The 26,118-nt window shown below is 46.4% G+C and overlaps 1 protein-coding gene across 1 annotated transcript in view; it reads left to right on the forward strand.

The window, feature by feature from the left end:
* LOC115082622 (ubiquitin-conjugating enzyme E2 G1-like) overlaps nt 1-21,042 on the forward strand; it is a 59,446-nt gene extending 38,404 nt beyond the window's left edge. Inside the window, exons 3-4 of the mRNA XM_029586831.1 lie at nt 19,030-19,128; nt 20,973-21,042. Of these exons, the coding sequence (XP_029442691.1) occupies nt 19,030-19,128; nt 20,973-20,976 (103 nt within the window). The 3' untranslated portion in view covers nt 20,977-21,042. The remainder of the gene's footprint in view (nt 1-19,029; nt 19,129-20,972) is intronic.
* Nucleotides 21,043-26,118: the final 5,076 nt, after the last annotated feature.

Here is a 26,118-nt window from a genome sequence, read left to right on the forward strand (position 1 = left end):
CACACAATGAGAATCCGCCGATTCATCTGGGGGACGGAGCCATAGGGGGCAGGTTAACCCTCTTCTACCCCAGATGGGTCGAGATTATGTCGGACCAGTGGGTCCTCGCCATCATCCGAGAGGGGTATTATTTGGACTTTCATCACCTCCCTCCAGACAAGTTTGTGGAACCTTCATGTCCCATACACAAGAGGGCAGCATTGGAAGCTACCCTGGCGAGGCTCCTGTCCTTGAAAGCTATCATCCCAGTACCTGCATGGGAAGTGAATTCTGGACACTATTCCATTTATTTCATGGTGCCCAAAGAAAGGGGGCACCTTTCGGCCCGTACTGGACCTCAAGTCAGTCAATTGATACTTAAGGGTCCCGAGGTTTTGCATGGAAACTCTGCGCTCCGTCAAGACCGCAGTACAGCCAGGAGAATTCCTCACAGCCTTAGACTTGTCGGAAGCCTACCTGCATATCCCAATCCATCCAGATCATCAGCGCTACCTACGCTTCAAGGTTCTAGGACGCCATTTCCAATTCCGGGCTCTGCCCTTTCGGGTTGGCCACGTCACTGCGGACCTTCACCAGGTGGTCGTAGTGGTAGCAGTGGCACTCAGACGGGAAGGAATTCTGGTCCATCCCTACCTATACGATTGGCTGATCAGGGCGAAATCACGAGAGGAGAGCCATCGGACAACCGACAGTGATCGCCCTTCTGGAAAGCTTGGGCTGGGTAATCAACCTCAGCAAGAGTTGCCTACAGCCTTCCCAGTCGCTGGAAATACCTGGGAGTACAGTTTCGACACCCAGGCAGACACATGTCAGTCTCACTACCAAGAGAAGGTTAAAACTTCAGACGCGTATCCGGTACTTGATGGGAGCCAGTCGGCCCATAGCTTGGGATTATCTGCAGGTTCTCTGTCTGCAATGGCATCCACCCTGGAAGTGGTACCTTGGGCAAGGGCCCATATGAGACCTCTGCAACGCTCCCTGCTCTCTCGCTGGAGCCCCCCCGTTTTCCGGAACTATTCCACGCACCTACCTCTGCCTGCCAGAGTACGGACCCAGTTACGGTGGTGGTTGCAGTCCCAACCACACGAGCAGGGGATCGAAGATGTCCTCCCCCACGTGGACTCTGCTTACCACAGATGCCAGTCTGAGCGGCTGGGGAGCACACTGCGAAGGACTCACCCGCACAAGGACGGTGGAACAGAGAAGAGTCAGCGTGGAACATCAACCGTCTAGAGGCTCGGGCAGTCAGATTGGCATGCCTTCGATTTGCTCACAGACTGAAGAACAGAGCAGTCAGAGTGATGTCCGACACGCCACCACGGTGGCCTACATCAACAGTCAGGGCGGAACCAGAAGCCGACAAGTATCTCTGGAGATCGCCCCATTGATGGCTTGGGCAGAGGCGAATCTTCAGGACATCTCCGCCGTCCACATTGCCGGGAAGGACAACACCACGGCAAGACTCCGCAGCAGAGAGAGCCTAAATCCGGGAGAGTGCAGCTGTCCCCCACAGCTTCCAGATGATTGTGGATCACTGGGGGATTCCGGACATGGATTTACTGGCGGGACAAGTCCAATGCTCAAGTACCCAGATACTTCAGCCGCAAGCGCGATCCGTCTCACATGGAATCGATGCCCTGGTTCGCCATGGCCTCCAGGGACTCTGCTATATGCTTTTCCTCCGTGGCCTCTGCTGGGCGCCATCATCCACACAGATTCAGAAACACCGGGGCCTAGTTCTTCTAGTGGCACCAGACTGGCCCAAGAAGACCCTGGTACGCGGACATGAGAAGACTACTGGCAGGGGAAGCCTCTTCCCCTGCCTCCTCTCCGGGATCTTCTACGTCAGGTCCCATCCTTCACGAGGATCCAGCTCAATTCTCTCTTACGGTCCTGGCCATTGAGAGGGCTAGACTGAAGAAAAAGAGGTTACTCAGAGCCCGTGATAGATACACTCCTCCGAGCTCGCAAGTTTTCCACATCCCTCACCTACGTAAGGATCTGGAGAGTATTCGAAGCATGGTGCGACACTCATGGCAACAATCCACATGCGACCACAAATCCCTATTGTTGGATTTCCTGCAAGATGGACTTCAGAAGGGTCTCTCCCTCAGCTCCATCAAGGTTCAGGTGGCTGCGCTGTCTTGCTACGGTCCCAGGAGGGATGGCAAGACCATTGCCAAGCACCCAGATGTTTTTCATTTCCTGAAAGGAGTCAGCATATTCGTCCGCCACTGAAGTGGCCTGTGCCCTTATGGAACCTCAAACTTGTTTTGGATTTCCTCGCGGGATCCACCTTCAGACCCCTTCGGGGCCTGTCTCTCTCCGTTCTCTAACCTTGAAGATGGTGTTCTTGCTGGCGGTGTGCTCAGCACGCCGCATCTCAGAGCTACCAAGCACTGTCCCTGCCGAGACCCATTTCTCAGAATCACTCCTGAGGCTATCCATCTTTGTACGGTTCCCTCCTTTCTCCTAAAGTGGTTTCACAGTTTCATCTTAACCAACCATATCCTTGCCTACCATGGCGGGTTTGAAGAAATCTGAAGAAGGGCGTTTATTACGCCATCTCGACATTGGCAGATTGCTGCCCAGATATCTGGAAGTGACACAAGAAGTACGAAAGACGGACCATCTGTTCGTTCCTGCACAGCGGGAAGAAACAAGGTGAAGCGGCCTCGCGGCCCACCATCGCCCGCTGGATTAAAGAAGTTATCCGAGCAGCTTACGTAGAGGCTGGGAAGTCTCCGCCTCTACAGGTCAAGGCTCATTCTACCAGAGCACAAGCTGCATCCTGGGCAGAATCCAGGATGCTGTCGCCTGCAGAAATATGTAAAGCGGCGACATGGTCCTCCCTCCATACCTTCTCCAGGTTTCTACCGTCTGGATGTCCAGGCCAGGGAGGACACAGCATTTGCGAGGGCGGTACTACATGGTCCCTCAGGCAGCTTCCCGCCCTGGCTGGGAGTAAAGCTTTTGTACATCCCATTCGTTCTGAGTCCATCTGGCTACACGCCAGGAAATGTTGAGATTACTTACCTGATAATCTCCTTTTCCTTAGTGTAGACAGATGGACTCTGCATCCCGCCCAGCTGCCTGTGTACATGGGTTTCACTGATTCAAGGTAAGCCATGTCATTTGTGTACATAAGAGCGTCACCTTTTGCCAGGTGTCGACTCCTTCCGGTTGGGAATGCTGGTGGTCTCCAGCTACTATCAATCGGTCAGGGGAATCCTGTTTTCACTATTTCACTGAGCGTCAGTACACACATCCATAACAGCTTTTGCAAGGAAGATTACTGAGTTGCTACGCTTCCTGTGGGGGTATATATACCCGTGCTGACGTCAGATCCGTCTCCAACTGCTAGCACGAGCATACTATACCCATTCGTTCTGAGTCCATCTGTCTACACTAAGGAAAAGGAGATTATCAGGTAAGTAATCTCAACATTTTCTTTTTTTATTAGACTTAGTCTGAGGCATAGATTATGACACATCTGTAAAAAACCATTTAAATATCCTCAAATATCACTGACTTACAGAATAGCTGAAAATTTGTATAAATTTTGTATAAATCTTTTAGATTGAAAAAATTGGCAAGTAATGGCATTCATCTGGCTATCTGTGTGGTAGAGCATATGCAAGTATCACTAGACTATATACCAGGATATTAAAGCTGTACTCTGATACCAAGGAATGTGCAAGTTGTGCCAAATTGTCCTGTTGCACTATAAATGGAGCCTAACTTCACAGGGATCTTTTTGCAGCACCAGTTGAATCCTTTATTAAAATTATTCTAGGCTATAAACCTTAGATTTCAGGGTTTTTAAATTGAAGTTTCAAAATTATTTGAAGAAACATTGACCATGCTAGAATGGTTCTGGATTTTTTTCTGAAATAGGTAATCCATATATTTGAGTAAAAAAAAATAAAAAAAATATATAAAATAAAATAAAAAAATAAATAAATATAAATATAAATACATAAATATATATATATATATATATATATATATATATATATATATCCTGTAGAACACGTGCTCTGCTCTTTAAAGTGGGAGGCTTGTAATGGGGGTGAGGAGGACTCTTCCTTTGGCATTAGTGGAGCTTTTAGGGATGTGCAGAGCAAAAGTATATGTCCATATGTCCAAAAGGGGGTCCCATTTGCGGTCAATATGGACATAAAAAAAATTAAATGAGTTGGGTATATGTCCATATGTGCAAAAAAAAAAAATTTAAACCTCCTCACCCTCCTTAATCCCCCCCACCAGACTTACCACAACTCCCTGGTGATCGAGCGAGGAGTGAGGACGTCATTTCTGCAATCCTTGGCGAGAAGCATGTGACGTCGGCGGCACGTCGAGTGACGCCGGCGTCACTTGATTCCCGGCAAGTTCGCGCCGGAAGGTTCGTTCGGCCCAAAAAGAACTTTTGGCCAGCTTGGGGGGGTCAGGAGGGTCCCCCCAAGCTGGCCAAAAGTTCTTTTTGGGCCGAACGAGCCTTCCGGCGCGAACTCGCCGGGAATCACGTGGCGCCGACGCCACGTGATTCCCGGCGAGTTCGCGCCGGAAGGCTCGTTCGGCCCAAAAGGAACTTTGGCCAGCTTGGGGGGGTCAGGAGGTCCCCCCCAAGCTGGCCAAAAGTTCTTTTTGGGCCGAACGAGCCTTCCGGCGCGAACTCGCCGGGAATCACGTGGCGCCGCGTCACTCGACGTGCCGCCGACGTCACATGCTTCTCGCCAAGGATTGCAGAAATGACGTCCTCACTCCTCGCTCGATCACCAGGGAGTTGTGGTAAGTCTGGTGGGGGGGATTAAGGAGGGTGAGGGGGTTTAAATTTTAATGTGGCTCAATCGCGATTTCCAACATATATCCAACATAGCTATGTTGGATATATGTGGGAAATCCGATCGTATATGTCGAATCCTTTTTTTAAGTTAAAAAAAAAATATGAGTAGCGTTTTACATATGCGGTCAATACGAATGCACATCCCTAGGAGCTATATCCTTGGTACAAGTTGATACACAGGGCAGGTGAGCGGGGGCTGGGGGAAAGTTTGCCGCCTACCCTTACCCCTGCCTCTAACGCACGCAGCATGTATACGATATGTAAATGAACGAATTAGCTATTTAATGAACGAATTAGCTATTCCCCTCCGATACTGTGACGCGCGCTCCGATTATCTCCTTTGTAACCCGCTATTTTGCCGCGTCCTTAACCTGTTAGTTTACCGCCTACCCTCTACCTGTTCGAACGGCTACGTACCGGACTGCACCATGGACGACCTCCATATATACTAACATTTGGAGCGGGCGGGTGGGCGCCCATTTGATCCAGGTGGCGGCGGGAGCCGGCGGGCGTGCATTCATCCAGGCGGAGGGAGCCGGCAGCGAAAGCGGCCTCCGGCAGCCCCCGCCGGCAGTGAATGAATGCACGCCTGTGTAGCCCGTGTGATTTCAGCGCTCAAGGCAGTCACATGCCGTGATGTCACACCTTGAGCGTATTTATATATAACACTTTATTCCCTTTTGTTTTAATTTTCGCCCTGCGCCTTGCTCTATGGGGGGAGGGGGGGGGAACCATCCACTTCCTGGTGCCTGTCATTTCAAATGTCATTTGAAATGACAGGTACCAGCGCACCCAGGATACTGTATAGGCGCTGTATTAAGCGCCTATACAGTAAAATGGGTTGCGCGGGCCTAACGCTTCGCAGACGCGGCTTGCATTTGTAAGTAATTTACATAGAGTATCGAGCGGTATGTGAAGAGGACTGTGCGTGCGGGGAACGAGGGTGCGCCCGGCACTGCCGCACTCTTTCTACCGCGGCCTTAGAGTATCGACCTGTATAGTTGCCAAATAGATATACATTTTATACCATTCTGATTGTTCATTAAGTCCATGCAGTTTGCTGATGAGCATAAAAATCCAGAATTGTTTGCGTAAATTAAGATTGGCTTGAGGGTGACCGCCCATGTTTCCAGGACATGTTCAACACTGTCCACCATAAGTTATTAATGTCTCAGAGGACCAGCAGGAAGGTAGTCCTCTTACATGGATAACATCAGATGGAGCCCCAATGTGAGAAACTTATGTCAGTTCTAGAACTTTGACCAGGCACACTGAGCATGCCCATCATGCCTTATAACACATGTCCATGCAGGGTCCCTCTAGTCTTTTTTTTTTTTTTTTTTTTTTTCATGGAGCTGTAAGCCTTGTGATGTGAGTGAGCTCACTTTGGCTGTTTTTGCCTTGGGTGAAAATTTTTGCTTTTCTTAGTGTCCAGTCAGATGAATCCATAGCTAGTGGGTTATGGTTATGCCCCTCTACCAGCAGATGGAGATGGAGCAAATTGACGTCACAGTATGTGTATGTGCTGTTGCTCATAGTTTTCAGTTCGTTTTTTGTTTTGTTGGAAATGGCCACATCTGGTATTTGGTAATGCCTGAACCTGAAGACCATGTCCATCATAGATCCGTATAAGATGTGTCCTCTGCCTGGGGGCATCACATGATGTCCAGTTTTGCTGTTTATGCACCCGGATGACCCCAGGGACTTCGGCTTCAACTCAACAAGATGGAGCAGGTCTTTGGGTTGAAAACGTCCAAGCCATCAGCATCTGCAGCATCGGTATCAAAGGACCAAGGAGCCACACTGAGGCACTGACATTGGTGGGACAGTCTGTTCTGCCGATGCTGTTGGCAGATAGAGGCGCCAGAGACAGACTTAGTTTATCTTCTCCAGGCCAAGGTCATTGGGTTTCTCGTCATTGGCCTTGGCACTGGGGAAGGATTGGGCAATGCACCAAGGGAAGCTGAAGAAGCATCAGCACCTGTCCCTGTCAATGCATCCCTGTACCCAGCACCATGCACTGGATTTTGCCATGATGCCTCCAGAGCGCCCCCCCCCCCCCCCCCCGAGAGGTGTGCCAGGGGTTCACGACTCTCTCCAACTGTCCTGATGCCAGTCACCGATCCATCTCAAGGATCTGAGGAGGATCTGGCCACCTCTCCTTCCTCCCGTCAGTGTTAGCATTGGCAATCTTTGAGGAGGAACTGGAGCACTGAGTCCAATTAGTGGTGGACTGGGTGCTGCATGGCTTCATTCCTGTGGCACCAATGGTACTGGACCCAGTGCCACCTGCCTTGTACCACTTCTGGAAAAGCTTACCATGCTCATTGGTGTGTTACAGACCCAGCTGGCATCTGTTCCCAGGACAGCATCAGTGCCAGGAGGGGCAAAGAGGCCTCCCCTACTGATAAAGTGGTCATCGCCGAGGAGGAGGAAGCTCCACCAGGCCTGGCAGAGATGCAGAGGCCTGCTGCTCCCCGTCCAGTTTTATCCATACCTGCACCTCTGGACAAAGGCAGAGCACCTAGGGATCTATGACCCCTGGGGAGATGTTTTGGAGTCCTTCTCCAGAGGAGTGAAGGAAGTCTCCGCCTGAGGACTTCACCCTCACAAAACATGCAAAGGTTATGGCGGAATCCATCCCTTTTCAGTTATTAATGGAGGAGAATGGCATGCACAAAATACTTGAGATCCTCTGGTTTGTGGAGCCTCTTAAGGGAATCATGGTGGTACCAGTACATAAGATTCTTAAGGAGTTGCTGCTGAGGATATGGGAACACCCCCTCACAGTGCCTCCCATAAATAAGGCAGACGGGGTCAACCTAGTCCAGAAGGATGCTGGATTCAACAAGCATCAGCTGCCCATCAGTCGGTGGGGGTCAAATCCACTCTCAAGGGCCAAGTGCTCTGACTCGTTCCTTGGTGCCCCTGGAGAAAGACCATAGAGCGATAGATGCACTTGGTAGGAAGGTATTTCAAGGTGCCATGCTCATTGCCAGTATTGGGGCCTATCAGCTCTACATGAGCCAGTACTTGTGGGACATCTGGAAGCAGATGCAGGAGGTGGCTGAGCAGTTGCCTCAAGAGTAGCAAGATACCCTCATGATGTTGGTGCATAAGGGCTTGGAGTGCAGAAAACACACGGTCTGTACAACCTATGATGTTTTTGAGACAGCATAGAAAGACTCTGCAGTGGGAATAGGTGCCCACAAAATGGCATGGCTGCAGGCCTCTGATCTCCGACCAGAGGTACAGGAATGATTCACTGATATGATTTGTACTGGGGAGAATCTCTTTGGAGATAAGGTGAGGAATGCTGTGGCCCAAATTCAGGACCACCATGAAACCCTCCAGCAACTCTCCACCAGCACTCCATACTAGTCGTCCTCTTCTAAGAGGCTGATGAGACAGAGGCCAAGGAAGTCTTTTCACCAAAGGAAGTACGGTCTTCTGCCTCCTCACTCCATCTACACCATTAGGGCTCATGTGGCAGTCCTAGTAGCAGAGAGTTCCCAAGCCCCAGCCAGATCCTCAGTCAACTCTGGGGACGGGGTTTGGACTGGGGTCATAGGGAACATAGACCAGTTCCCCTCATTCAGGATAATGAACCCTCTGGTTGGGGGCAGATTGCAGTTCTCTGCAAACCAGTGGCCCAGTATATCCTCGGACCAGTGGGTTCTGTCCATTGTCAAAGGGTAATAATTGATCTATAGTCTGTCCCACCAAATTGCCCTCTGAGCCCATCTTGGGACCGGTAGCACATCAGGAGGTACTACAAGCAGAGCTCTCCTTCCTCTTAATGGCAAGAGCGGTCGAGCTGGCAGGGTGCAAAGAATGGGGATTCTACTCCAGGTACTTTCTGATTCCAAAGAGAACAGGAAGACTCCGTCCCATCTTAGACCTAAGTGCCTTGAGCAAGTTTCTAATAAATGTTCAAGATGACTTGCTTGGGCATCTTGTTTCCCCTTTTTCAAAAAGGGGACTGGCTATGTTTCCTCAACCTAAAGGAGAGACACACTCCTATCGAGATCTTCCTCAGTCACAGGAAATTGTTATAAATCTGCTGCTCGGAGTTAGCAATCTGTTATCGAGCTCCTCCTGTAGAGGGAGGAGTTAGCAATCTGTCAATCCCTGCTGCTAGGAATATCAATCTATAGGAACTGCTTCCCAGGGGCGGAGTTAGAATCTGTAATACCTTATCCCACCACGGAGAGATGTTGGCAATCTGTTATAAGCCCGCCAGGGAGTTAGCAATTGGTTATGGATCACCCCACCAAGAGGAAGAGCTAACAATTGTTAATACTCCGTAAGCAGAGTTAGTGTTCTGTAGTGGGTTGGCTTCCCACAGAGTGGCAGTCATATAATACTGCTCTAGTAGTATAAGGAATGAACACTTGAGATTAATTGGTGAATCCCTGGGCTGATGGCAGATGACAGCACTCTCAAGAGGATGTCCTGAGAGGGACCACTGGCTAGGCTGGAATATGGAGACAAACTCAGTTCTTTATTAGACTGGAAGTAGAACCATCAGAGGTGGCAGTAGTGAGCTGATGTGCCCGGCAGGGCTGAAGTCCTTCTGGTACTGGAATTGCGGTCTCTGGATTGCTGAGCTGTAGAGAGAGACTATAGATAGTGAGTAGCCAGGGTATGCTGGATACATAAACAGTAGTAGATGATACACTCACAATTGTAGATATCTATAATGGCCTCTAAGCAACAGAGAGTCTTCAGTATTCAGGAACAGGAGCAGTAGGCGAGTGTTGGTTCCTATATGCAATCTGGAATGAGAACTCACAATATCTGTGTATGAGATGGCTTATGGAATAGAAGATAATCTTTGGAGGGTTTTAGGAACATAGGCCCTTGTGGAGCGAGTACCGGTTCCTATCTGCAATCTATAATAGTAATGCACAGATATAGGTATATGATAATAGTAGCTTCTGATATAGAAGAGAGTTGCATGGGCCCTCATGCAATTTATAATAATGATTCACGATTTCCGTACCTGCATAACGTCGTAGACTGAAGGGAGTCTTCGGAGATTAGGAATATAGGCCCTCGTGGAGCGAGTACCGATTCCTATCTGTAATAGAACTCACTGTGTTCTAGTCTGCGATCGCTTCCAGGTAGTAAGGAGTCTTCTGAGCATTCAGGGACGTAGGCCCTCGAGCGAGTACCGGATCCCGTCTTAGCAATCTGAAATCAAGAAGAGAGAGAGCGCGGGGCCCCCGAGGAGTGGGGGCCCTGCTCTGCCTCCACCATCTAAGTAAGATAGTGGAGGCAGAGCAGCGGAGGATGAAGCGGGTCGGAATGATCCCCGCAATCAAACCCCTTGCTAACTCAATTTGTAGCTGCAAGTAAAGACCTTTTAAACTGGAAGCGGATGACGTCACTACAGGGGGATGTCATCGAGGTTTGCGCCCTTGCCGGTACAAACTCTGGAGCGCGTGCCCTTATGTCATCAGGAACATGGCGGATCTGCAGCGTCAGCCCAGCCCAGGGATTCCAGGAAGTATGGCGAGGAGAAACCACTGCAGCATCTGTCCGTCGGACCCGAAGGGAGTCTCCTCTAAGGTAAAGAGGGTGGAGCGAGGGCGAGAACAGGCACGAACGCAACAGAAATATCTGATTTGTGGTGGGAAAGAGCACTTCCAGTACTGGGTGTTGCTGTTCAGGCTTGCATCAGCCCCACGAGTCTTCACAAAATGCTTCGCCGTGGTGGTGGCGCACCTCTGCAGGCTGGGAATGCATGATTTCCCATATCTGGATGATTTGACTGGTCAAGTGCATGTCTCAGGCAGGGACCACCAGATTTGACCGGGTGTTGGAGTCACTAGGGTTCATTCTCAACTACCCAAAGTCCTGTTTCAGCCCATCACTTCAATTTGACTTCATAGGAGCCCTGCTAAACAGCTCAGGCCAAAGCCTTCCTGCCTCGCCAGAAGGCCGTCACCTTGGCGACCATCACAGCAGAGATCCAACAGAGCCAGTAGGTGTCAGCCTGGAACATATTGAGGCTGTTGGGCCATATGAACTGTCCATGTCACTCCCTTGGCACATTTATGCATGCGTAGAGCCCAGTGGATGCTGAGGTTGCAGTGGCACCAGGCCACTCAGAGCCTCCAGGATTGCATCAGTCACCATGTCTCTCCAGGACTCATTGTCCTGGTGGCAGGTACTTTCAAATCTGGAATTGGGTATTTCTTTTCAAAGTCTCCCTACCCAAATTATCCTAACCACGGATGCATCCAACCTGGGGTGGGGAGCTCATGTAGATCGGCTCAGCACAGAGGGCCTTTAGTCTGCTCAGGAGCACTCTTGTCAAATCAACTTCCTGGAGTTTTGGGCAATCAGGTACGCACTGTGGACTTTTGGAGATCGGCTGTCCAACAAAGTTGTCCTGATTCAAACTGACAACCAGGTAGTCATGTGGTATGTCATCAAGCAAGGAGGCACAGGATCATACCTCCTGTGTCGAAGCAGTCTAGATCTAGTCATAGCCCTGTCCCACAGGATGGGGCTCAGGGCCATTTACCTGGCTGGGACAGAGAATGTGATAAGTTAAGTCAAGCCTTTAGACCCCATGAGTGATCCTTGGACTGGGGGTAGCAAATCAGATATTCCACCTCTGGGGGAGTCTGGACATCTGTTCGTGTCCCTCTGCAACAGGAAGGTGCCTCTATTTTGCTCCCTGTACAGGTAGCAAACCAGCCTCGGACACTCTTGCCCATCATTGGGGCAAGGGTCTTCTCTATGCAAATCTTCAGATTCCCTTAGTGGCGAAGACTCTCTTGAAGCTTCACGAGGTCAAGGGGAACTATGATCCTCATAGCCCTTCATTGGCCAAGACAGATCCGGTTTCCACTCCTCTGGGATTGTCCATCTGGAGGCATCTGGGGATTTCCCCAGATCTCATCATGCAAGATCAAGCCAGGCTGTGGCATCCCAACCTCCAGGCCCTGTTGCTCACAGCCTGGATGTTGAGAGGTTAATCCTACAGCCGTTTGATCTTTCAGAGGAAGTGTCTCAGGTCCTGGTGGCTTCTAGAAAGCCTTTCACTAGAAAGTCTTATGGACTGAAGTAGAGGAGGTGTTCTGTATGGTGTGAGCAGAAAGCCCTAGATCGTTCTACTTCCGTACACAAAAACTGTTTGACTACCTTCTACACCTGTCTGAAGCTGGCTTAAAGACCAATTCTGTTCACCTCCGTGCAGTTGGTGCATACCACCAAGATGTGATGGTACGCCTATCTCTGTACAACCTATAGCTGTATGTTTCATGCAGGGCTTGCTTCAATTGAAGCCTTCCCTAAGGCCTCTCGCTGTATCTTGGGACTTTAACATGGTGTTAGCTAGGTTGATGAAATCTCTTGTAGCGCCACTGCGCACCTGTAACCTGAAGTACCTGACCTGGAAGGTCATATTTTTGGTGGTGGTCACCTCCAGGTCAGCAAGCTCCAGGCCTTAGTGACTTATCCACATTACACTAAGTTTTATCATGACAGGGTGGTCTTGCGTATGCACCCTAAGTTTTCTGCCTAAAGTGGTGATGGACGTCCATCTTAACCATTCAGTTATCCTGCCAACATTCTTTCCTAGGCCCCATTCGCACCAAGGTGAACGAGCACTGCACAGTTTGGACTGCAAGTGAGCCTTAACCATCTTTCTGGTGCGGACAGAAGCTCATAGACAGTCCACCCAACTTTTTTTTTTTTTTTTAATTTCTTTTGATAAGAATAGGTTGGGTGTTGCCTTTGTCAAACAGACACTATCCATCTGGCTAGTAGATTGCATCTACTTCTGTTATGCCCAGGTGGGACTCCATCTTGGTCATATTAGTGCTCATTCTGCTAGAGCTGTGGCAGCGTGTGTGGCCCACTTGTGTGTGGCAGTTCCCATGGAGATCTGCAAGGCTGCAATGTGGAATGGTCGCTGCAAATCAGATATAGTTGCAGTGGAGAAACTGTAGAGAAGGGTGAACAAAATAAGGGGCATGGAACAGCTCCCCTATGAGGAAAGGCTAAAGAAGTTAGGGCTGTTCAGTTTGGGGAAGAGACGACTCAGTGGGGATATGATAGAGGTCATAAAAGGACTTGAACAGCTAATGTAAATCTGTTACTCTCTCAGATAATAGGACTAGAGGATACTCCATGAAGTTAGCAAGTAGCTCATTTAAAACAAATTGAAGAAAATTATTTTTCACTCAGCACATAGTTAAGCTCTGGAATTAATTACCAAAGGATGTGGTTATGGCAGTTAGTGTAACTGGGTTTAAAAAAGATTTGGGTAAGTTCCTAGAGGAAAAATCCATAAACTGCTATTAATAAGGAGTTGTAGCTTGAGATCTATTTAATGTTTGGGTACTTGCCAGGAACTTGTGACCTGGATTGGCCACTGTTGGAAACAGGATGCTGGGCTTGATGGACCCTTGGTGTGACATGTTATGTTTATGTTGACACATTCATATCTCATTACTGTCTAGATAGGGATTGCTAACTCAACAGTAGGTTCAGCCAGTCTGTCCTTCAGAACCTGTTTGAGGTGGGAGAACGTAACTTTTCCGCCTAGATTCCATTGTTTGGGTTCAGGCTATCACCCCCTCTGTTACCAACAGCACCAATAGTTTGCCTGCCCGTTGGTACCTGGTTGGGTGTCTGTTGGTTCCCTTTTGTGTTGGAGCAGCCTGTAGCTAGAGATTCACCCATATATGAGGACTACAATCCTGCTTGTCCTCAAAGTAGAGTTGCTTATCTGTAACAGGTGTTCTTTGGGGACAGCAGGATGTTAATTCTCACGAAACCTGCTCCGTATCCTGTGGAGTTGGATTTCTCCTATTTGTTTTAATCATAATTCTTTCTATGTTACAAGACTGGAGAGGGACCCTGCATGGACACATGGTATAGGGCAGGGGTCGGGAACCCATGGCTCGCGAGCCAGATATGGCTCTTTTGAGGGCTGCATCTGGCTCGCAGACAGTCACCACACTTTCCCGCTGACCCAGCTGCTCCCTGTCTCCTCCGCCCGGGCTTAAAATGCTGTCAGCCCGGGCGGAACGCGGCAGGACAGTTGGAGTCAAGCGGCACCGGCGTGCTCTCTTCTTCCCCCCCACGGCCCGGAAGAGGAAGTGGAGTGTATCGGGTGCGTGCGCGGCAAGAAGAGGCCACGCTGGTGCGCTCGGCATCGGCCCGAAGAAAAGAAGACTGTGCAGCGCGGCTCGGAGGAAAATGAAGAGGTTCAAACCGCAGCCGATGGGACTCCGCCTCCGCGAGGGCTGAAAATGAAGAGGTTAGCGTTGGGAGGAGGCTGCTGCTGCCGCGAGTTTCCCGGGATGGGGGTGGGAGTGGGGGAGAGAGTGAATGAGCGAGCAAACACAGCTTGCTCACTCATTCACTCTCTCTCTCCCCCACCCCGGGAACTCGCGGCAGCAGCAGCCTCCTCCCAACGCTAACCTCTTCATTTTCAGCCCTCGCGGAGGCGGAGTCCCATCGGCCGCGGTTGAAGATCTTCATTTTCCTCCGAGCCGCGCTGCAGTCTTCTTTTCTTCGGGCCGATGCCGAGCGCACCAGCGTGGCCTCTTCTTGCCGCGCACGCACCCGATACTCTCCACTTCCTCTTCCGGGCCGCGGGGGGGGGGCTGTGTGTGTGTGAGAGAGAGAGATTGCATGTATGTGAATGATTGAGAGCCTGTACATGTGAAAGAGAGTATGTCTGTGATTGAGAGCCTGCCTGTGAGAGAGAGAGCATGAATGTAAGTTTACCATTGGGAACCTGTATGTGTAAGTTTGTGATTGAAAACCTGTTTGTGTGAAAGAGTATGTGTGTATGATTGAGATCCTTTGTGTGTGAGAGAAATCATGTGTATGTATGATTAAGAGCCTGTGTGTATAAGTAAGAGAGAGATCATGTGTGTCTGTGTGTGATTGAGAGCTGGTTTAGGTGAGGGAGCATGTGAGTATGTGATTGAGAGCCTGTGTGTAAATGAGAGAAAAAGACAGCATGTATTTATGTGATTGAAAGCCTGTGTGTGTGTGTGCAAGCGTGAAAAGATAGATAGCATGTGTGTAAATGTGTAATTAAGAGCCTATATAAGTGAGAGAGAAAAAACATGGGTATATGTGAGTACTGAGAGCATGTGTGTATAGGTGTGACATTGAGAGCCAGTGTGAGAGAGAGCGCTGGTATGTGACTTGAGAGAGGAGAAAGTTCCAAGCAAACCACCCCAACTCCTGCTAATTCAGAACAATCTCAGGACACCTGGATATCAAACGTTCCCAGGTAGGCAGAGCAAAAAATTTTTGTATCCTTATTATTTTTCATTACTGGGTCTTTGTGTGTGCTATTTTGAAATATTTTGTTGGTATCTGGAAATGTTTTATATGAGTTTTTAATTATTGGATATTCCACTCATCAGCTGTTTCGAAATATGTTCTTTTTGTTAGTACAGTTTACTGCTGATTTTATATTTCTTGATTTGTTTTATAAGGATGAGTGATGTTTCTTTTTTTCCTTTGGTTACACTGCATACAGAGACTCTGGCTTGTTGCAGTTTCCAATTCAGTTTTTCTGCATGCTTCTTGTTATGCGTTTTGGTCTCTTTAATTCTATGTTAAGTGAGGGACAGCACGTGATTCAGGTGAGGTTTTCTGCTGGCGTGAAGTTTCTGTGTAGGACTCTATAGCAGCCTGACTTGGTCCGTTTTCCTAATAGGAGATGTATTGGTGTCTTAAGGCCTGGTGTAATATTTTCAGAGACTTATTGTACTTTAAAAGTGTGATCTTACATAAAATGCACACATTTACTTGTATTTAGTTTAAACATTTTGTATGGCTCTCATGGAATTACATTTTAAAATATGTGGCGTTTATGGCTCTCTCAGCCAAAAAGGTTCCTGACCCCTGGTATAGGGCATCTGGGCATGCTCAGTGTGCCTAGTCAAAGTTCTAGAGACTTTGACACTTTTCCGCATCGGGGCTTCATCTGATGTCACCCACGTGTGAGTACTAACATCCTGCTGTCCTCAGAACACCTGTTACTGGTAAGCAAACTCTGCTTTTTATTTTAAAAAATGTATTAGCACTATCTATAATTCTATGTGGCACACAAAATCAAAATAAGTTTACACAAACTGATACAGGTATGGTGTTCAGTAAGGCATTTTCATATTGTGCGCTTGGTACGCCCAATATATACCCACTTGCATGGACACTGGATCAAATATACTACCCAAGTAGTGTTAGCCGGATGTTTAAATTCACCATTGTGCCTGTAGTAGGCTGAATCCACTCATGACCCTGTACCACCAAGGCACAAAACGGGCACCATTTATATGATGTCCTGGGGTTGCAAGGACATTCTTATGCCAACTCAGGGCATCCAGAATGCACATCACTGAATTTTTCGCTCCATAAGATGCACTTTTTTCCCCCAAAAATGGGGGTAAATGTCTGTGCATCTTATGGAGCGAATATTAAGCCCCCCCCCCCCAGTCCCTGGTGGTCCAGCGGGGGTCCTGGAGCGATCTTCTGCACTCGGGCTGTTGGCTGCCAGTATTCAAAATGGCACCAATAACCTTTTCCCTTACTATGTCACAGGGGCTACAGATGCCATTGGTTGGCCCCTGTCACATGGTAGGAGCACAAGATGGCGCCGGCAGTCCATTGCTCCTACCATGTGATAGGGGCCGACCGGAAGCCCCTGTGACATAGAAAGGGCAAAGGCTATTGGTGCCATTTTGAATACTGGTGGCCGATGGCCCGAGTGCAGGAGATCGATCCTGGACCCCCCTCTGGACCACCAGGGACTTTTGGCAAGTCTTGGGTGGGGGGTTGTTTTTTTGTTTTAATATTCTCTCCATAAGATGGACAGACATTTTCCCCCCACTTTTAGGGGAAAAAAAATTGCGTCTTATGGAGCAAAAAATATGGTAGCTTTTGATCCAATGTCCGACTTGGTGTGTATTGGGCATACTACGCATGTAATAGGAGTACACCTTACTGAACAGCGTAGTTGTATCAATACATGTAATTTACCAGATTCTTCTGGTGTCTCACTATATTGATAGGGACCTTTGTATTCCGTTGTTATTGTATTTTGCCTGGGAATTTCAATGTGATGGTAAAAAATCAATGGAAAAAATTATGATGCAGGAAAAAAAACAATAGAAAAGTCATTTTCCACTCTTAAAATCACATTGAAATCCCCAGGAAAAAAAAATGAGGCCCTTATATTGAGCACCACCACACATTTAATGACTTATGGTGGACAGTGTTGGAACATTTCCTGAAACAGGGGGCAGTGAATCTCAAGCCAATCTTAATTTATGCAATTCTGGATTTTTATGCTTAACTCTTAAACTGCATGGACTTAATGAACAATAAGAATGGTATACAATTATTTAGATCTATTGGGTAGCTATCCATTTGTGGGCTATCTTTAGAGATGGGATTGACAGATTAATATACAATGAATCGGACATTCTTGGTTGTGTGACTTTTTCTGGTTTCTAAACACACAAAGCATTTCCTCTTTCAGACTCAATTATAGGAAGAAAGTGTGAGATGGATATTGAAGGACTAAGTGCCCTATGATGCATGTGACCACAGCATTGCAGTAATCCTCCTGATGCAGAGGGCTATTAAAACTCAGCAGATTTTGATGATTCTTGAAAAATATATTGGGAGTGGAATTATGGCTGTTTGAAAAATATTTTGTCTGCAATTTTTTAAAAAAATCTTTGCCATAAAAACAAAGGACTATTGGGGTTTGCACAAACTGACTCGAACTATATAACCTTTTGCTTCATCAGAGCTGCCACTGGTTGGTAGTGATATATATGGTCCTCCAGAAAAAAACAGAATAAGTTCATCCAGTAATACTTATTAGATAGTATGAAGGTATTTCTGGGAGTCTTTTTCTATTAGGGGTTGTCTTCTCCCCCCCCCCCCCTCCCCCAAAGACAGGCTGATCCAGTTCTGGTTTTACTTCACTGTATGCAGAAACTTGTAGTCTTAAGGTTTTTGAGCCCAGCAGATTCCTCCTGCTTCTTTGTGCTTATAGCTTAATTGGAACTTTGTATTGGGATCTAGTACCATAAACCTTCATCTTGTAGCTACCTGGGGATTGTTCTCCTGTCTTCTCTCTCCCAGTTAGCTTACCACGGAACATTGCTGTACAGTCCTCGGTTGGGGTCCATACAGCAGGGCTCCTTCTGCAATTGTGGGCCCTAAATCTGGCCACTAAGTGGGATGCCCCTATCCCCACCCCAAGGGGATGGAGGACTGCCTTCTCATTCCCTGCTTGTCCAGGGATCCTGATGACCTCATGTGGAAGTCAAATCTAGCCAAGTTTAAAAAAAAAAACAAAACGCAAATCCAGAATGGTGCTTTTACTTGACATTTAGAAGACGTGCAAAAAAAAAAATTGTTTTGCACCAGAGGTGTGTAGTGCACGCAGCACACGTGTCCTTGTGGCTGAGGATTTCATTGCAGCTATTTTTTGGTCATTTAAGGTGAAATATGACCTTTACGAAATCTCAGTATACAAGCAGGCCCAGATTTGGAGGCCAAAATTTTGATAGGTGCTGGAGCTTTGCTGCTATTGCTGTGCTTCCATCAGGGCCTGCCTCCCAGCCACTTACCTAAAGGCACTGCGGTTACAATCCCACAGCAGCGGAAGCAGCAGCAACCTAGAAAAAATTCAGCGTGGTGCCTATAGCTACATGCTCATTGCCCTGGCCTCTCACACAGGTTTTCATAGTAACAGGAAGCCCAGGTGGGAGGAGGGGACAGGGCCTTGAGTGTTGGGCTGCAGCCCCATGCTGAATTTTTTCTAGGTTGTTGCTGCCACCACCACTGCAGGATCAGAACAGCAAGGTAAGCAGTTAAGAGTTGGACACTAGCATTTCAGGAGAGGGGGGATGGGAAGGGGGGGGGGCCTCCCTCCCCCCTCCATGGTGCCTATGGGCGCCAGCAGTGGAAATCCAGTCCTGTATACAGGTGAGCCCTTATGGTAGCTGTTGCAATACTTTGAAATGTAGACATGCTTTTTTGCTATATTTTAAACATTATGTAGATCCATTTTAGGAAGGATAAATTAGTACCAGATTTGATCTTAGACTCTCAGCTTCTCATTTCAGTACTCCCTAGGAATTAACATACAAATAGTAACTTTGTTCTCTGCTCCCCAGCGAAGGTGGTGTGTTCAAAGCACATCTCACTTTTCCAAAAGACTATCCCCTCAGGGCCGCCCAAGATGAAATTCATCACAGAAATTTGGCATCCAAATGGTAAGAAATGTAATTTACTAGTTTCCTGTGTGGTGGTGGGGTTGTGTGTTTTTTTGTTTTTTGTTTTTTTTAGGTATAGATCTAATTTGGAATATTTTAAAAAACTGGCTGCTGCGAATCTTGACAACTAGGTCATCCGTTTTGGCAAATCAGCAGTAGCATGCCAAGGAAACCTTCATTGCTTTTGCTTTAAAAATGAGACAACTTTTATAAAAGGTTTGGTTATGGAGGATTTGCTTATACTTGTTTATAGGCAGGCTGTGTTGGTGCAATAAGGTTTCACAGGGTGTGTATTGTTTGGCAATTAACATCTCAAGTGTCTTGTGAGGCAGGAGGCCAAAGAAAGTGACTTCAGCTACCTGAGAATCTTAATTATACAACAGTATGCTCTCTGAAAAGCATTATTACTTGAATACAACAGAGCTATCATATAATAGTATTTCTTTTGTGTTTTTTTTTTTTTTGCTGTCAGCATTCTGAGAAGTTGAATGTAAGGTTTATTCCATACCTATATAATTAGTGCTACAATCACATGATTTGTAACCATTATGGCTCATGTTACTTGCAAATTCCATTTTGGAATTTAAAAAAATCCTCCCCAATTTGAGAATTTTCAAAAATGTATAAAATATTTGCATCTATAGTGTAATCACAACAGCAAGTACAAATGAGGTATTTGATTTAAAATACCACCTTTACATTCCTTTGTAGAGCTGTCCCAGTTTTGTCCTGTAACAGTTAGAAAGAGGTCAACTAACAAGTCATAGGTGATGACTCTCAAAAGCTAGTCATAAATATATTACTTGTGAAGGGGAAGATAGATCAAGTGGGACTTAGGCAGTGCAAACAGGAATTAATTTGATCAGATTAGAAGGGCCTTGACTTCCTTATCTGCTATCGTTATCACTTTCTATATTAAGTTGGTCCAGTTTGAAGGAGTTGCCTACAAGTTATTTGGGACATACAGAATAAAGGTCAGTGTACTAATATGGCAGTTGGCAAGCAACAATATTTATCTTGTAATCGGTTCATTTTCCCAAATCTTTCAGCAGCTCAGTTGTTACAACTGATTTGTCACCTTTATTCCTTTTGTGAGTAGAAAATCTGTTAAAACAGCAATGTTAAATTAATGTAGAAAGTGCAGTGGTTTTATATAGTTTGCTTTCATTGTGGGTCACACTCAGCTGTATATGGGGAGTTTTTATTTTATAGTAAATTTCATAGTAACCTCTGGTTCGGAGTATAAAAGCCTATAGCTGAGTTGCCCCTTGTTGAGATATATTGTTAGGATACACTGCTGATAACTCCAGATACAGCATTTCAGTCCAGTCCTGCTCCTTCTAAATTATCTCCCAGTTTTAGGAGTCAGATTTTTTATGTTGCTGCATGTGTTAGGATGGAATTAAAAATCATTTTGGAGGGTGTTCAGCGTCGGTAACATTGAGACTATTTTGTATTCGGTTGACTCTACATGTCTTCCATCCCTTTCAGGATCACTTTTCTTATATGTTAGTCGCTATGGTTGAAAGCCTTGCCAGTTGGCACTGCCATTCAGGTTCTAAACCTGTGCTAATTCAACTGTTTAACATGTTACTGTGTGTCTAATAGATGCGATGGTTTCCTATACAGCACTGCCACCAGCAATTGGCCATGAGCACAGTTTAGCTCAGTAGTGCAAGATACAAGTATTTAGAACCATAGAAAGCAATGCTGTCTGTAAAGTCTGCACTTGTATGGATTCCTCACTTTCTGTAACAGATTCTGGCAGGGGGAAAAAACATTTAAAACGTTTTTGTAAGAACATGAAGTAAAGCTAACAGGTGCCTGTTTCTTTGTCTTTGTAGTTGACAAGAATGGAGATGTATGTATATTCTATTCTTCATGAGCCCGGGGAGGATAAGTATGGGCTATGAAAAACCTGAGAGCGCTGGCTCCCCATTCACACAGTGGAAACCATAATGATCAGCGTCATTTCTATGCTGGCAGATCCTAACGAGACTCGCCTGCGAACGTCGATGCAGCGGTAAGATAGCTCTTGCTATTGAAGGATTTTCTTTTCATTCTTTAGCAAATGTTTGACTCAGCTAGGTTCTTTTTCAATTGATATGCTGAAGCATGGTATTGCAGTAAAAAAAATTATGAAATGTGATTACAGAATTTGCCATAGAATATAATGCAAGCTATCAAATGCATTATCCGCTAGCCGCACGTTTTAGCAGTAGCGTAACCAAGAATGTGATGTTCACGTCTGTGGTTTTCACACATTCCTGATCAGTCGTAAGCAAGATTAAACAGGAACAGGTCTATGATGTGCAAAGCAACCGTTTAGCTTTGAAATATAAGTACAAAGCATTGATCTGTAATCCCTACCCCTTTGAGACCCAAGTTAGGTTGGATACCCTGATCCTTGCCTGTAAGGAGTGACACAAATCAATGGGGGAGTAGAGGATTGTTGGGCAGGGTCACTTATCTGAATCCTTTTTCCTTATCTGTCATTGAGACAATCGCTGAAATAGTTATTTAGGTTAGACATTTACTTGGCAGTGGGATAGTAATAGATGACTTAATTCCAATTTATTTTGTAAATTTTTTACAATTTGCGTGGTACAAAAGTAATGTGGTTGGAAGTTACTAAAACTGAAATCAAACATTTAAGATGTTTGTTTGAAAGTCTCTGTAAATACTATCAAATTTTATGTAGTATGATTCCCCAGTATATCAGAGCCCACAATAGTGTCTATGCATTATCTTATTCATGGCTCTGAAGCAGAAAGCGACAGTAGGGGTTTTTCACTCTGTAACCACCTCCATCCCTTTTTCTTATGGCTCAGAAGACTCTCGCTACGTTTTTTGGGACACAGACTGGCACGGTGGGGGAGACTGCAGTGGGGAACAGCTGGGGCAGTCTGGGCTCAAATCTGTCGCTTTATCCCTGGAGTGCCAAGGTCCACCATGCCCAGAGGATAGCTCCTGCCTACTGCAAGTGATGGCGTTGAGACTTTGGCTGTGCAGAGAGAGGATGGCGTGGATGCTGCTCCTTGGGCTTTGGAGTTGCTGGATGGGCACAGTCCAGGAGGTGAATGCAATGGTTACTATCTCTTTAGAGCAGGTTCTTGTTTTTTTGGATGTGGTGCCTCCCTGCAAGTTTAGAGAGTCCCAGTAGTGATGCTTGACCCTCTGATCTGACCTGGTGAACACGAATAGTTCTATAGCCTCTTGCCAATAATATTCAGGCTCATTTATTAAAGTTAAATAGATTTGATAAGCAGTGGAAACCATCATGAGAGTTTATTACACAGGAAAGTAGAAATCCTGGAGAATTATTCTTGGCGTTTGAAGTTAAGAATTAGATTTTTATCTTGTTCTGGTGGTTTTTACTTGAGATTTGCTCAAGCAATATTTTTCCCAAGTATTAATTTTGATGTTTGTGTTTTCCCTCTAACAAATTATATTTTCCTATTTGGGAGTAAAACTGTTTTCCTAGCATGTAGACAGATGGACTCAGACCAGTGGGTTATGCTCCCCTGCCCAGCAGATAAGATGGGACACAAGGCTGAGACGTCACAGGTACATATATTCGCTGCAGTGACTACCAGCCTGCCAGTATTCTGTCTCCAGCAGATGGTGGACGTGCATCTCCGTGTGGGGATTGCTTCAGATTTAGGAAGGAGAATTTTAAATTAAGGAAAAGCCCTGCTCTCCTGTGGTGATACCAGATGGTCCTTCCCCCAGTTGAGAATTCCTGAGGTGATACCTACAGTACCTGAATGTAAACCGATGTGATATGTCAATTCGAATGTTGGTATATAAATAAATTTAAATAAAATAAGGTGATTTCCATGGTCCCTCAAATGTGTGTCTTGGTCAGGTAGCTGGGTATACCAGCGTGGACTTAGCTGATTGTACAGCTTAAAGGCAGTGGGTGCAGCAGGTTGAGTGTGGCGGTGATGGCAGATGCCCTCTCCCCACGCATGCGGAGACCATCTCTGTAGTCAGCTGGTAAGGGCTGAGCTCAGGTAAGTGGTTTCTTTTTTTTTTTTTTTTAAAGGGGATTTTTTACCTTAAACAGAGGGGTTTATAGGATTTCCTCCGGTCTCCATGCTTAGTGCGCCATTCCGATGTCCATACCTGCTTCTGTGGAGGGGTAAGGGGAACTGAGCAGCCCTGGTGGGGCTAGGCCCTGAAGTTAGGCCTTTTGCCTGGGCACAGTGTGGTGGCCTGTGTGCTTTGCTGCCCTCTGCAGGATATCTATGTGCAGTGTTTTGGCTCTACACATGCATTGTTGGCTCAATTTTGGGCACGCCTTTGCATGCACAAGTTTTAAGCATAGTGGTTCATTCAAGCTTTGGTGCACAAGTTGTGCGTGTGTTTTGCAGCGCTTACTTTTGAGACTCCTAATTTTTGTGTGCATAATTTTTGAGTGAGAGCCATTTGGACACATTCACAGTCGCCTTGCACTGATGGTGCCAGTGAACAAGAAACCTAAGCGCCTTTTTTTCTTTTGCCTGTCATGTTCAGGCTTCTTCAGCCTGACCTGTCTAACGTGTCAGCGCTGTTTGTTTGCTTTTCTATACCGACGTTCGTTGGAACATCATATCGGTTTACAATAAAGTATATAAAACAAATTATAAAAAAGTTAATGTTACATCAAAAATATTAAAAGGCAGTTAATTAACAATACAATAAAAATTATAAAAGTGAGATTAAATGAAAGTAGATAAAATTTAAGCTATATAAAGGAGGCTCTGCTTTAAGGCTTAGAAATCAATATACGAAGCTGAGAGGAGTGCGAGTGGATATGTGTAGGCTTGCTGGAACAGCCAGGTCTTTAACTTTTTAAAAAAAATACGAGACTTAGGCTCTAGTCTCAGTTCTTGCGGTATGGAGTTCTATATGTGGGGGTCTGCTAGAGATAGCGTCTGATCTCTCATGGATGTGAGATGTGCTAATTTTGGTGAAGGTATTGGTAAGGTCCCTTGCTGGCTGAGCGAGTGATTCTTTGTGGGGTCTGGAAATGAAGGGAGGCACTGAGTCATTCTAACGTTTTCATTATATAGTGTTTTATGGATTATGTTTGGACTTTTAAAGAGAATCCTGTGTGATATTGGGAGCCAGTGAAGATCTTTCAATATTGGAGTTATGTGTCATTTTTCTGAGTATTGATAAGCACTCTGGCAATGTTTTGCAATAGTTTTGAAGGGGTCTTATTGTAGATGCTGGGAGACCTAAAAATACAGTATTGCAATAATCTGTTTTCAAAAAGATTACTGCCTGAACGGTTCTAAAGTCATTCAGATGGACAAGAGGTCTTAGTTTTTTTAATACATGTAATTTATAGTAGCAGTCCTTTATAGTTGTGCTTATAAATTTTAGATATGCAGGGAGAGTTATCTTCCACGGACCTCGCTAAGCCTGGATCCTCCCATCCTGATGATGGTTTGGTTTCGACACTGGAGGTATGCCATTCCTTGGTACTCCCTTGATTGGCTTCTCTGCTGGCGATGATAGTTCAGTGGGCCCCGCTCCTGTTCCTTCTGGGTATGGACTGGATTCAGCTACTCTTTCTTGGGTGGATTTTTTTCAGGATTTATATGAACATAAGAAATTGCCATGCTGGGTCAGACCAAGGGTCCATCAAGCCCAGCATCCTGTTTTCAACAGAGGCCAAAACCAGGCCACAAGAACCTGGCAATTACCCAAAGCCTTTCTTCAGGTGCAGTCCTCAGCTTCACCCAATCCTGTCAGTCGGACCCTCAGCCGGTGGCCCCTCCCTCTTCCAATCCTATGGCTAAGCTCCGGGGCATGCCTCTGTTTGCGGGGATTCCCGACAGGAGCCCAGATGGCACTGATGAGGCAGATCCAGATTCCCTTGAAGATGGAGAAATTCCTCTGGAGCTGGAACCGTATCAGACATGTTACTGTTCTTTCATAGAGATGAACTGCTGGGCCTGATTTCCCAGACTTTGAAGAGGCTGGGTCATCCGGGTATGGATTCCTTCTCTGAGCAGAAGAAGAATCCTATTTTGATTTCCCTGCATAAAGCTTCTTTTTTTTTCCCTGATATGGACACCATTCAGGAATTAATGGATTTTGAATGGGATACCCCAGAGGCAAATTTCAAAGGGGATAGGATATTGGAAGGCCTGTACCCCCTGGATCCTGCTGTGAGAGAGTGTTTGCATTTTCCCAAAGTGGATGCGCTGGTCTTTGCTTTCTCTAAGCAGACGACTATTCCCATGGAGAGAGGAGTGTTCTTGATGGATGTGCATGATAGGAGATTGAGGCTATCCTTAAGCAAGCCTTTGAGGCAGTGGTGATGACTTTGCAGATAGCTTCCAGTTGCATCCTTGTGTCACAATCTTGTCTGCTTCTTTCTCAAGAAGTTGATGATGCTGGAATGACTTTCAGAGCGGTGATGGAACCCGCTGCCACCTTTTTAGCGGGTACAGGCTGCAATTTGGTCCATACCTCGTCCAGAGGAGTGGCTTTGGTGTTGGCAGACAGGCGTCAACTATGGTTGCAAAATTAGTCAGCTGACACAGCCTCCAAAGCTAATCTTACGAAAATGCATTTAAAGGCTTGCCCTTGTTTGGGAGCAAGTTGGAGAAACTGGCCAGTAAGTAGGGCGAATCACCATTTCCTTGGCTGCCTGAGGATAAGAAGCAAGTGTAGTGCCCCTTTTTGCTGAGGGGGGTCATCTCCAGGGTTCCCAGTGATTTTGTCCTTACAGAGGTAGGTCTCAGTTCTTTTGACCCAGACAGCCCAAGAGGAGAAAGCTCAGGTGATTGGGTCTTCCTGAGCTTACCAAATAAAGTTTGCCAACCCACCTTCGGAAACAAGATAAGAGGCACCCCCTATCAGAAGTGGGTCAAGATAACATCTGAGGTGATAGGATATGTGCTGGAATGTTGCAGTATTCCTCTGGGCATGTTCATGGTGTCTCCTTGCCACTCCCTACAGACTAAGCAGGCAGTGGAGTTGATGCTTCTA

The sequence above is a fragment of the Rhinatrema bivittatum genome, unplaced genomic scaffold (assembly GCF_901001135.1).
Source record: "Rhinatrema bivittatum unplaced genomic scaffold, aRhiBiv1.1, whole genome shotgun sequence".
NCBI lineage: Eukaryota > Metazoa > Chordata > Amphibia > Gymnophiona > Rhinatrematidae > Rhinatrema > Rhinatrema bivittatum.